General features: G+C 44.9%; 1 protein-coding gene across 3 annotated transcripts in view; it reads left to right on the top strand.

Moving 5' to 3' along the window:
- The window catches only part of PCYT1B (phosphate cytidylyltransferase 1B, choline), a 43,026-nt gene continuing 31,414 nt past the window's right edge, over window positions 1–11,612 (top strand). The window contains exon 1 of one of the 3 annotated variants that reach the window (XM_021552981.4): window positions 1–318. In XM_021552981.4, the coding sequence (XP_021408656.1) occupies window positions 247–318 (72 nt within the window). In that variant the 5' untranslated portion in view covers window positions 1–246. Of the gene's footprint in view, window positions 319–9,648; window positions 9,844–11,612 lie in introns of those variants that run through there. The other 2 variants (XM_021552982.4, XM_021552980.4) reach the window with 2 other exon arrangements.

Genomic DNA, 11,612 nt, shown 5'->3' with positions numbered 1-11,612 from the left:
GTGCTTTAGGAAGAAAAAAACCCCAGCAAGATCTGGGACTTCCACTGCTAAAGGCTTTATCACAGCAGATTGCTTTGAGCACATCTTTAACCTCCCTTTGGACAACCATACAAGAACAACTTGGCATGACCTTTGCTCAATTGTCTTTTAAGAACAAGAAGTGAAAATTTTGGTGGTCCAGAGCCAACAAGATTCCCTCGAGGCAAGTGTGATAGCTGCAGAGAAAAGTGCAAGACAAGCATAGTAATGAAGATGGTAGGCAGCAAAAAACACAGTACAGAAGAAGAAGCTCAGGAAACTCCAAGATTTCAACAAAAGGTGACAAAGATGTATTTTTTATTTTCTCAGAGCTGCAATTTAAATATGTAAGTTATTAATAGTAAATACCTTAAACTCATTGCAAGTGTTCCATGGTAATATAAACAGTAGTTTACATTAGCATAGGAAAGTACAAATAGAGTATAGTATCAATACTAAGTTAAATGGACAAAATAATTACTGTATTGAGGATTATTTTTTTTCTTCCTTTTAATGACTAGAGTGTACTTGATCTGCTGCGAAAACAGTAGGACAAAAAATTAAGACTCTCAGATTCAGACATTACACATTAAATTTATAGTAGGTAAGCTTTCGATGATAGGAAAAAAAGTTAAAACTAAGAGTGGTGGTATAAAAACAATGCCAGTAAATCATGAATGACAGCAAAATAGCAAATTCAGCTGTACTATGTCTACCTCAAAATGTTTAAACATCATTACATTGCTGTTAAGTACAGACTGTCTTTGTGGAGAATTGTGTGTGTGCATGCTACTCAAGATGTGAATGTATATGTTCTATGTGTATGTTTCCTACAAACACTGAGTATTTCATTATCTTGCTTTTAATCTTTACATTGGTCTGAATTAATGCACATTATCACTAAATTATAATAAAGTTTTTCTTTCTAATTTAATCCAGCTCTGACCACTTCTGCAGCTGCTTACTAAACTCTGCTATGCATGTGACATTTCAACAAGAAATATTTAACTGTTTGGGGTGCTAAGCTCCTAAAAAAGTTATTAAAACTAGTTTTATAAATTAAAACTAAAAGAAATCTCAAATTATTACTTTACAACACATCTTTGCTTTCAAAAGAATGAAAGAATAGATGCTTCTCTTTGTGTTTATCAATAATGGTAATGCACACATTTATGTTAAAAGGATAAATTCCTTGCCTAACAGGCCTGTAAATGCCTTTTGTTCACTGCACAGCTCTTTTTAATTTCCTACCTGAGTTACTTGTTAACAACAGGATGAAGAGAATAAAGTTATTATTAGGATGTTAAGCCTCTGAAATAAAAATGTGAAATAGAAAAAAGAACACACACATTACAACAGAAAATGTCCATGGAATGAACATTCAGAGACACTTTTTTTTCTTTCTTAAACAAACACAATTCAATTCTGATTGCAGTTAAATTACAGCAAATCCTAGTAACTGGACCAGAATTGGTGAAATTATGCTAACTGGAACAGAGAACAGAATCTCATCACCTGCTTGCCTAATACAATATTCCTATTTAAGCCTATAAGAAAAGTACAAAATATTATAATGTACATTAAATAGGGAAGACAAGTAAGAGCAAACTCACAGAAAATGAGCCCTCACATAATTATAATGTCTAAGAATTAAGTCTGATGCTAATGGTATTCAAGAGCATAGTTATTGCCACAGCATGGAAGTCTCTGTTTTAACTACTTTCAGCACTCTCTTTACAATTGCACAGAAATGAACAATTAATGTATAAGCAGAACATTATTGCAGAGAGGCTGTTACATTTCAAGACCTGGCTGAAGATCAAATGTGCTTCCATGGGTGAACGCTCTCAGCATTCACTATTTCAGATCCCTTTGGCAGAAAGGAGGAGAGCATCATGAGATACTGCAAAGTCTTGTTGTAATCCTGACAGCTCTGGTGCTGGACTGGTGCTGGGGAAGGCTGTGCTCACACTGTGGGGAAGCAGCAAGGGCCAAGTGTTCCCTGCAGTAGGGGAGCCTGGCAGGAACCTGGGGTCTTTTTCCCCAGCCTGAGGACTGTGAGCAGGGCAGCCTGGAGATGGGAGTCAGGATCAGCTGGGACAAGTCCATGGCAATGAAACTGGGCTCAAATCAAAACAGAAACACAATTCAGGGTCAGGTCCAGTGATGGTAACCTGGGTCAGATGCAACCCAGGCACTAGGCAAGTTGTAGAATGATCTTGGTTTGAAGGAACATTAAAAGTGATCTAGTTCCAACCCTTGTGTCACAGACCAGATTGCCCAAAGCCCAATTCAGTCTGGCCTTGAACAATTCCACTCGGGACTCACCAAACGAGTCCATTAAACAAGGCAGGTTCCAGGTCAGGCTAGGGAGCCAGGGGTGCAGCTGTGGCTGAGCTGGATGGAGACCAGCACTGCTACAGCTCAGCTCCAGCAAGGACCAACAGACTGACCACAACTCAGAGCCCACGAGCAGAGGGCAGGGGACCCAAGTGAGGCTTGGTTAGGACTGTCAGTGCCCTCACAGCCTTGACAGCAACTCCCATTCCCCACAGACAAGGTGTGCCCTCACACCTGAGAGCTCAGAATAGGGAGAGAGATTTAGTTGGTGCAGGTTGTCAGTGGATAACTTTATGGACCCTCAACCAGGGCAGGGACAATGGCGTGGAAAGGGGCTACAGCAGATGGAACTAGAGGGTGGCCAGCCTCAAGGGGCCGTCAGATGGGCTCTGAGAGGAGGTTCACTGAGGAACTGGGGCTGGACAGGGGGGCAGTACAATGAGGACACCAAAGCCAGTCAGGCTAATGGCACAGGAGGAATTGCAGAAGATCCCATATAGACAGGCCCCACAGTGCTCAACTCAGGATTTAGGAAAGCCTGATCTAGCTGTCAGGGTGTAGCAAGGGGCAGCTGCTCCATGAGGACAAGGAGAAAATGGCATGAGAGGGCTGGTGGGGGTCGGGGACTTGACATCCAGGACTATGTCCTACAGACCCAGGCAGGGTGAGCTGTCAGGCCCAGCCAAGACCATCATACAAGATTTTGGACCTGCCTCATCACCACAGGCAAGGTAGAAACACAAGTTAGGTCAGTCCTAGTGGTAGTGTCTCCTTGTGTGTTGCTGTTCCAGTGGCATCTGATCTTGCTTTCCAACACTAGCAAATCACAGATTTTTAATTCCTTTCAAGTCCAGCTTTTGATTCTTCCTGTGGACACTGGCAGGAAAGTTAATGTCAACCTGAGAGGAAAGGTCTTTCCAGTTAGGTTTGGTACTTAGTCTACCTTAGTTCAGGCCAAATGGAAGAAGTTGTTATAGGAAGAGGCATTCAGATAATAATTAGTAAAAGCTATACTAGGTCCCAGATAGCCATTTTATAGTGCATAAAGTAGGTGTTTTGCTTTAAACAAAGTGTGTGTCTTTACCCAGATTATGAAACTCTCCAGTTATTAAGTTTTTGGTACCCAAAATATTAATGTGAACCCCTGACAATCACTCAAATGCCATTTACAGTATGATTTGTTATGTTTCACGTGGCAGGTTTGCATTTGGAATGGTATGGGGAAAAAGCCTTGAAGGCCCTTGCATGAAGCATTGACAAATGGAAAGATAAAGGTTGACAGGAACAGTGGAGAGAAAAAAAAATATTGGAGACTTGTAATCTTGCAAAAGATAGTATGACAGAATACTGATGATCAGTCCAAGAAGTTTGAAATTGAGCTGGTGGTAAAGGAAGGCACCAGAGAAATTGAAAATGGATAGAAGTGAGTGCAATACAAATATGTTCAAGAAAGGTAGTCCTAGCTTTGTGTGGATTTAAGGAGATTGGAGTGCTTATCTGGAAAGCCAAAAGAAGACAAAAAGGGATAGAAGGGATAACAACCCAGTTTAAATGTAAATAGTAAAGAGATTTTTCTTAAATTATATTTTATCTGTAACAGTGAGAAGGAGGGCAGAGAATATAAATAATTCAGAAAAAGTTTATACTGAGATATATAAAGTAGAGAGATCTGTAGCATTCAGCATTGTATTTCTTGTATTTCTAGCAGTAAAGTTGCAACTATAGTCCTGTGCTTGCACCACTCTGTAAGAAATCTACAGAGAGCCCAAAATAGAGCAGGGAGAATAATGGAAAGATTATAACATATGACCTATGAGAAATTATTGCAGCTGGGACAGTTTAGTCTAGAAAAGTCAAGAGACATGTAACAAAAGTACCAGCCTGGCTATTGAATATCAGCTTTCTATTCCAAATCCTCAAACTATTGTTTCAAAATCTTAACCACAGTAGTCATACAAAAACCAAGGAGAGTAAATCTGTTCTCTGTGTGCAGTAGCAAAAGCAAGCAGTGGCAGTAGCTTGCAGCAATGGAGGTTCAGATTAGACATTCAGAAAAACTTTCTGGTAAGAGTGAACAGTGTTAAGAGTGGATTAAATAGATAATTTGGGTTCTGGGAAGGGAAGGACCAACAGGGGTTAGCTAATCTAAGTGCTTTCTAACCTCTGACCATCCATCAGTAAAGTGTCACTATTGAGAATCCCTCAACCTCCCTTAACAACATTTACTCAATAAGTAAAAGCTTGATTATTAAAATTAGCAAGGACAATCTAATAATGGAACAGACTGACTTAACATTTCCTACACTGAATGACCATCTCTCTGACTTGGGAAGAGTGAAATGAAGACATATACCCTCTTGGTCAAAAGCCAGCCATGATTTCTCACCATTTTCTTCAGAAGTGCTTATAAAAGTAGTTCACGAAAGAGCAAGAACACAAAGAACCTCTCCCAAAGTGGGTAATGCCACTCATTCAAAACACTGCCACAAAGCATAGATGAATGGCATCACCAAAGGAACCTATTTTCAAGAATTTTTATATTTCAGATGCTTTACATGTAAAACATTTCAGGATTAACATGACATTTTTAGTTAAACTCTTATATAAAGACTGACTAATTTGATTCTATACAACTATTCAGAGAACAAAGATTTCATTAAACACGACATCTTCACTAAAGAATTGAGGAAAGAATCAGCTATAAAATCACACTGTACCAAATACTATGTTTTTACTTTTAATAATTTATGGTCTGTCATTGCATATAGAAAAAAATTGTGGATTTAGTCTGCATACATTTTATAGGACTATTTCATAAATAGTAAATATTTTTTATTTGTTCTGACAAAAAGAGCATAGTTTTAAGTGTTGTGCATTCCACTGGAATGATGAACTGCTCTTAAAAATTAATTAAAGCTACAGTATAAGCCAACATTATATGGAAGCAGCCAAGTGATTGGTGTTGGAGATGATGAAAACCTATAGGGTGTAGTTTAATTCATACCCTTTATTCTCTGCCTTTTTTTCCCACCTACACAATAGGTGGGGAAAAATATCAACCACTGTGGGTTTTAATCTCAGTCTAAAAATATATGAGCATCTCAGCAATAAGGTATCTTTTTCTGCTATTTTTGACTATTAATTCTAGCATGTTTAGCATTAGCATGACATTGACAGATACCTACATACATAAATGCAGGGATTCAAGCACACACATATACACACATAGAAACACAAAATTTTAAAAAATCTGCTCCAGACATAAACCATTTCTTCATCTTACAAAGTCTTGCAGTTGACCTTATGAAGTCTTTCAGTTAAAACCTTCAGTATCCAAAATATATCAATTGAAGCAAAATTTATTAAATCTCATCAATTAAACATTCAGTAAGTTATCCTGTTTTCTTGTAGATGCTTGTCTTTGAAGTCAAACACTATTTAGCCACACTTTTTTTTTCAGTTTCCTGATGACTTTTGAACAGAAATTATGTGAGGGTCTGCTTGTCTTCATTTTGACTCAATTATAAGTCAGAAGACTTTTGCAGCCTCTCTAAAGTAAAGACCATTTTAAATGCAACTTCTACTGGGCAAACTAGTGCTTGAGAGGGATCATACTTTCAGTTTGAGAAATGAGAGGATTCAAATGTAATATCTAAACAGATTTTTTTCATCTTTTATAATTAATTGTTGCTGTTTGAGAACTGAAGTTCTGTATTAAAAAATCCCAAACCACTACGTATCAGGTGGAACCCTCCTAACAACTGAAGTTTTTCCCTGTTTGGTGCCTATTCAATTCAGACCTTGAAATTAGTGCTAGGAGGATTGGGGTCATGGTTTCCTGGCTTGTTTGCCTGTAATTTGTACACCCTGGGACAAGATTTTTATGCATTAGATGTCTATTCAACTCAAGCAGCTGTTGCAAAGGGTTCAGTCATTAAAGCCTATGGTGCTATTTCCCTGTAACTTGTGAAGAAGTGACAGGAGCTGCCCAGAAGACTGTGAGCATCCTGGCACAGGATATTGGTTACCAAAAAGAAATTAGATGCATGAACCTCCCCACCCATGCCTCTTGCTCCACTGTTCTTTTAAAAGCTGGCTGACTTGTAAGGATTCACAGAAGACCATCTGTTGAGCTTTTCCAATCAAATCTAATCTGTATTTATTTATTTTAGAGAGTAAAGGAGACACACTTTAGCCTTTTGAAAGCTCATTTAGCCCCAACAGTAGAAGATGCAGTTTAGGATATGTTATTCAAGATATACAATATGTTGACTAGGATTTTTAGACAAATTCCATTTGAACAGACATGACAGACCCTACATCCTTCTCTCATCCTTCTCATTATTTCAACTTCCTCTCTCTCTTGTAATGAGGTACACAATATTTTTTTTTTCACACTCTTCAAACAGAAGGACAGAATACATAAATTATTTACCAGAGATAGAAATTAAATAAGCAGCATGAAAAGTATTCCACTTCCACTTTGAAATTCTGGCCCAGCTTAGATAGATGATAACACTACCACAAGAGTGACATTCTGTAATGTTACATGTATATGGAAAAACCTGCCTGTAGCGAAGATTAATCAAAATGCATCTGGAGTCAATAGCACACTCTCAGCATGAAAGCAAAGATGAAATTTGGCATTTCATACTTAAAATAAATAGAAGGCAAGGGAATTTACATTTCCAGTACATTGGCAATCATCCAACTTCAAGAAAGTCTGCTTTCCTTTCATCTCTATTCCCCTGCACCTGCCTGATCAGGGAGGGCTGGACGCTCACCCTGGATATGTCCATACCTGGTGCTACACCTTCAGGACACCAGCACCAATCCCTGAAGAGGTGGCATATGTGGTTGAGTTTATAAAAGGGCTGCCTGCTACCTCTGGCTGCTCCAGTCCTAGCACTCCTCATCTGTGCTGTCCAAATATTCTTCTAACAGCGTAACACTCCTGCAAATATTTCTCCTAAGAAAATGAGCTACAAATTTCAGGCCGAGTGCTGCATTAATCATGGCTTAATCATTTCCCTTGAGTATGCTTTCCATAATGTGTGAGTAGTTCTTGCAGAATCACTGATAAAGGAACTCAGTTAATAGGGAAAAGATTCAGCTGTGAGATTCACTTAGTTTGGCTACCTGTTTTTCTTGTTCAGTCACCTCTTTTGACATGTGTTTTCCTTTTTTCTTGACAGCTGTCTCATTCTTTCTTTTTACATTCACTTTCTGCTTTCTTTCTCATCTCCTCTTATTTACTTATCTACTCATTTCCCTTTCACATAGTTCATACACTTTTGTATTATGCTTGGTTTTCTTTGAAGGGGTGCAGAAGATAAATACGTTTGAAATTCAGGTCTCAAGGGGAAAGACCCTGAGGCATAATTATCTTGTGACTCCTCATGGTCTGGATGGCTTTAGATGCTCGTGTCCTCTGATGAAGTCTGATTTTTAAAAACAATATTGACAGTGCCTACTGAAGCTAAGTATTTCCAAAATCCACTTTTTTGATTCTATCAAGGTTAACAATAGCCAATGGAGCCTCTCTGTTCTAAAACTTTTTTGCTTTATACTATCCTGGTCATATTCTCATGCTATTTAAGAGTAAGAAGGATGGTAATTTCACTTCAGCAATGTAAAAGCTACAGTTGCATGTATTGAAGGAGCTGTACAGCACAGCCAAAGATGTATTCGTGGCTCCTTAGCAGGTGTCAGCCAGGTTCCATGTGAAGGGCCTGGGAACTCTGAATTTGCCTATGATTAGAAGCATTTTGGTGCAACTTAGAGAGAGTTGCTACCATTACAGCCACATTCTTTATCCATCTCTCAGCAGAACAGAACAACGCTTTTGCCAAAACTGTTATAACAGCTTTCACTAAAAGACAACTTATTTTTTCAGCATCAAGAATTCGGTACTCCCAGCCCCGCGCTGCTCTCCGGGGAGGGGAGCGGGCTGGCGCTCTCGGGCAGCCCGGCGGGGCAGGCGGGAGCTGTCCGGTCAGCACCGCGCCGCCTTCGGCTGCTCCCGAGCCAGCCAAAGCTCACCGCGGCTCGCTGGGAGTGGAGTCGGTATCTGTGAGTGGGCTACCGAGGCCACCCGGCCCGGCTGTGCCGCCGCGCCCGGGGCGGGCCGGACGCGCCGATGCGGCTCCTGGTGCGGCGCTGCCTCCGCAGGCCCGCACCGCTCCGGCTCGGACCGCGCCCGCACCGCTCCGGCTCGGTCCGCGCCCGCACCGCTCCGGCTCGGACCGCGCCCGCACCGCGGTCCGCGCCCGCACCGCTCCGGCTCGGACCGCGCCCGCACCGCTCCGGCTCGGACCGCGCCCGCACCGCTCCGGCTCGGACCGCGCCCGCACCGCGGTCCGCGCCCGCACCGCTCCGGCTCGGACCGCGCCCGCACCGCTCCGGCTCGGTCCGCGCCCGCACCGCTCCGGCTCGGTCCGCGCCCGCACCGCTCCGGCTCGGACCGCGCCCGCACCGCTCCGGCTCGGACCGCACCCGCACCGCTCCGGCTCGGACCGCGCCCGCACCGCTCCGGCTCGGTCCGCGCCTGCCTGCCTGGAGCGCGGCTCGGGGCTGGGGCCAGCAGTGCCCTGGGGCCAGGAGCGCCAGCGGGATCCTGGGGTGCATCAGGGAGAGCCCTGCCAGCAGGTCAGGGAGGGGATCCTGCCCCTCCACCCAGCCCCTGTGAGATGAATCTGGAGTGCCATGTCCAGTTCCGGGCTCCTCAGGGCAGGAGAGACATGGAGATCCTGGAGTGGGTCCAATGGGGGCAACAAATATGATTAAGGGATTGGAGCACCTCTCTTGCAAAGAACAGATGAGGAAGTTGGGCCTGTTCAGTGTCTACCTCATTAATGTATGTAAATAGATATTTATAGGGGCGGGGCGCCAAGAGGACGGAGCCTTTAGGAGGCTCCTCTCGGGGTTGCCAAGCTTAGGACAAGAGGCAGCGGGCAGAAAGTGATGCACAGGAAGTTCTACCTGAACATGAGGAAGAACTTCACTGTGCAGGTGACCGGTCAGCGGAACATACTGCCCGGAGAAGTTGAGCAGTCCCCTCACTGGAGATGTTCCAGACCGTTCCGGACGCAGCCCGCGCCGCGCGCCGTGGCACGGCGCGGCTCCAGCCGGGCGGTCGGAGCCGCGGCCCCGCGCGCCCCGGCCTGGCCCACTCCGGGCCCCTGAGACTCGCGGGGGCGGGGCAGCGCGCGGTGGCGCGGCGGGGCAGCAGCCAACCAGGAGCCCGCATGCAAATCAGCCGGCCCCGCCCCCGCGCGCGCAGAGCGGGGCGGGGCCCGCCGGTTGCCGTGGCGACGCGAGCGGCCGAGCCCCCGGGCGGCTCCCGGGGAGACCCCCCGCGCCGGGCGGGCCCGGGCGGCGGCCATGCCAGTGCGTGCGGCCGGTGCTGAGTCAGGAAGAGGCGTCCCCAAATCCCCCTCCGAGGCCATGGAGGAGCTGGAACACACCTGCCCACAGCCGCGCCTGGTGAGTCGGCCCGGCCGCGGCCCGCCCGCTCGAGCTGCCCCGGGTGCTGCGGGGCCGCTGGGCCGGGGGCGAGGGAGGGAGCCCCCGGGCGGCGGGTGCTGCCTCACGGCGGGTCCCTTTGTACAACGCCAGGGAAAGGGCGAGCGGAGGCTGTCCGAGGTGGGCTGTGCCGTGCCGTGCAAGAACCCGGGGCGGTGCGGTGACAGCCAGGCAGGATTCCTGGTCCGCCCGTTAAAATCCCGGATCCCCCGCGCTCCTGGCGCGTCCGGGCGCGCCCGGGCAGCGGCGCGGCTGCCACATGTGTGCGGGTGGCGGGAGCGGCGGCGGGAGGGTGTGACGATCTAAACAGCTGCCCGTGCCCAGTAGCGAGTGCAGAGGGGCGGCCCGCCCTGCGAGGAGCCGGCGGCGGGGAGCGATGGCCGGTCCCGGCCGCTCCGGTGCCGCTCCCGCCGGGAATGGCAGCCCCGGGGGCTCCTTCATGACCGCCCGGCCCCGCGCTGCCCTGCAGGCCGGGTCTCGCACGGGTTACTGCGCTCAGGAACGGCAAATGCCGCGTTTCTCAACTTTAAGAGTCCAGTGAGGAGTTGCCCGTTCGATTCAGGATGTGTGAGGAAGAAGAGAGTCTCGGAGAGCTGCGGTTTTTGGGGGGACCGGAGAATGAGGGAGGGCTGGGAGAGTGATGCTTGAAGTAACTCCTCTGATGTTGTTTGCTTAAAGATTCCCTCAGACCTTGTAGGCAACTTTACAAGGCTGCTGTACCCCATGAGTTCAGGTTCTGAGAGCTGTTCATCTTTTCATGTGCTCATTTAAAAATTCGAGTGTTTCCTTGCTTCTTATTTAAATCTGTTATTATTCTCACCAGGAAAGATCTCTCCTTACCTCAGCATGGTACGCACCATTGGCAACTAGAAAGTTAATAATGGCAATACACAAATGCAACCACAGAATTGTGGAGGCAGTGTCAAGATGTGAGAATGCATGATGTATGCAACAGTTTAGTACTGGAAATTAAATCATTTAACACCAGAATTCAGTCGCAGCGCTAATTAAAACATATTTAAACATCAAACTTCAGTAATTAAATTTAACACTATAGTTGAGACATTGTTCTGATATGACAAGAAATAGCAACAGTCATTTGAGCTGACCTAAATTAATATTTTCTTCTTGCTCATGTTATAATTAGATTCAGCTTTAAAGAGGACTGTTAATTTGTTCATGGAAAGCTTTTGATGCTGTTTTAATAATGAAAGTTAGCTCACATGTAGTTACAGCAGTGTTCGTACAGGCTAAGATTTCTCTGTCAAAAGCTCAGATATAACAACCTGCTTGAATATATTACTCTGTGTAGTCTGACATTTTAAAAGATTTTAAAGAAAGGAGTGACAGTATGATACCAGTATTTACAGTATCATGCATTCCAGTATAATTTCTTTGGAATTAGGGTGACAGTTGGAGTACATGAATGAAACAGGAATTCATTATGATGCTTTAGTTCCTCTTGAGTACCAATAATGGACAATGGAGACATTTTCAATAAATATTTGTATAAAGTGTGTCCTTATGAAGTGATATCTCATCAGTCATCAGATCTCTGTTACCTTCAGGCTAAAAAAAAAAAGGTTGCCTGGTAGAGTATAAAGCAATACACTGAACTCAGAGCATAGAGAATGAGGCAAACAAGTGTAGTCAAGCAGTGTCTGAAGAAAAATTAAGGGTGGGTGTTCTGAACAGTTAAAGTGAATCACCCCTTGATAGACAGTTTAATA

This window comes from Lonchura striata, chromosome 1 (assembly GCF_050655825.1).
Source record: "Lonchura striata isolate lonStrDom1 chromosome 1, ASM5065582v1, whole genome shotgun sequence".
NCBI classification, from domain to species: domain Eukaryota; kingdom Metazoa; phylum Chordata; class Aves; order Passeriformes; family Estrildidae; genus Lonchura; species Lonchura striata.
The sequence above is the reverse complement of the archived record's forward strand: the minus strand, read 5'-3'. Positions and strand labels throughout refer to the sequence as shown.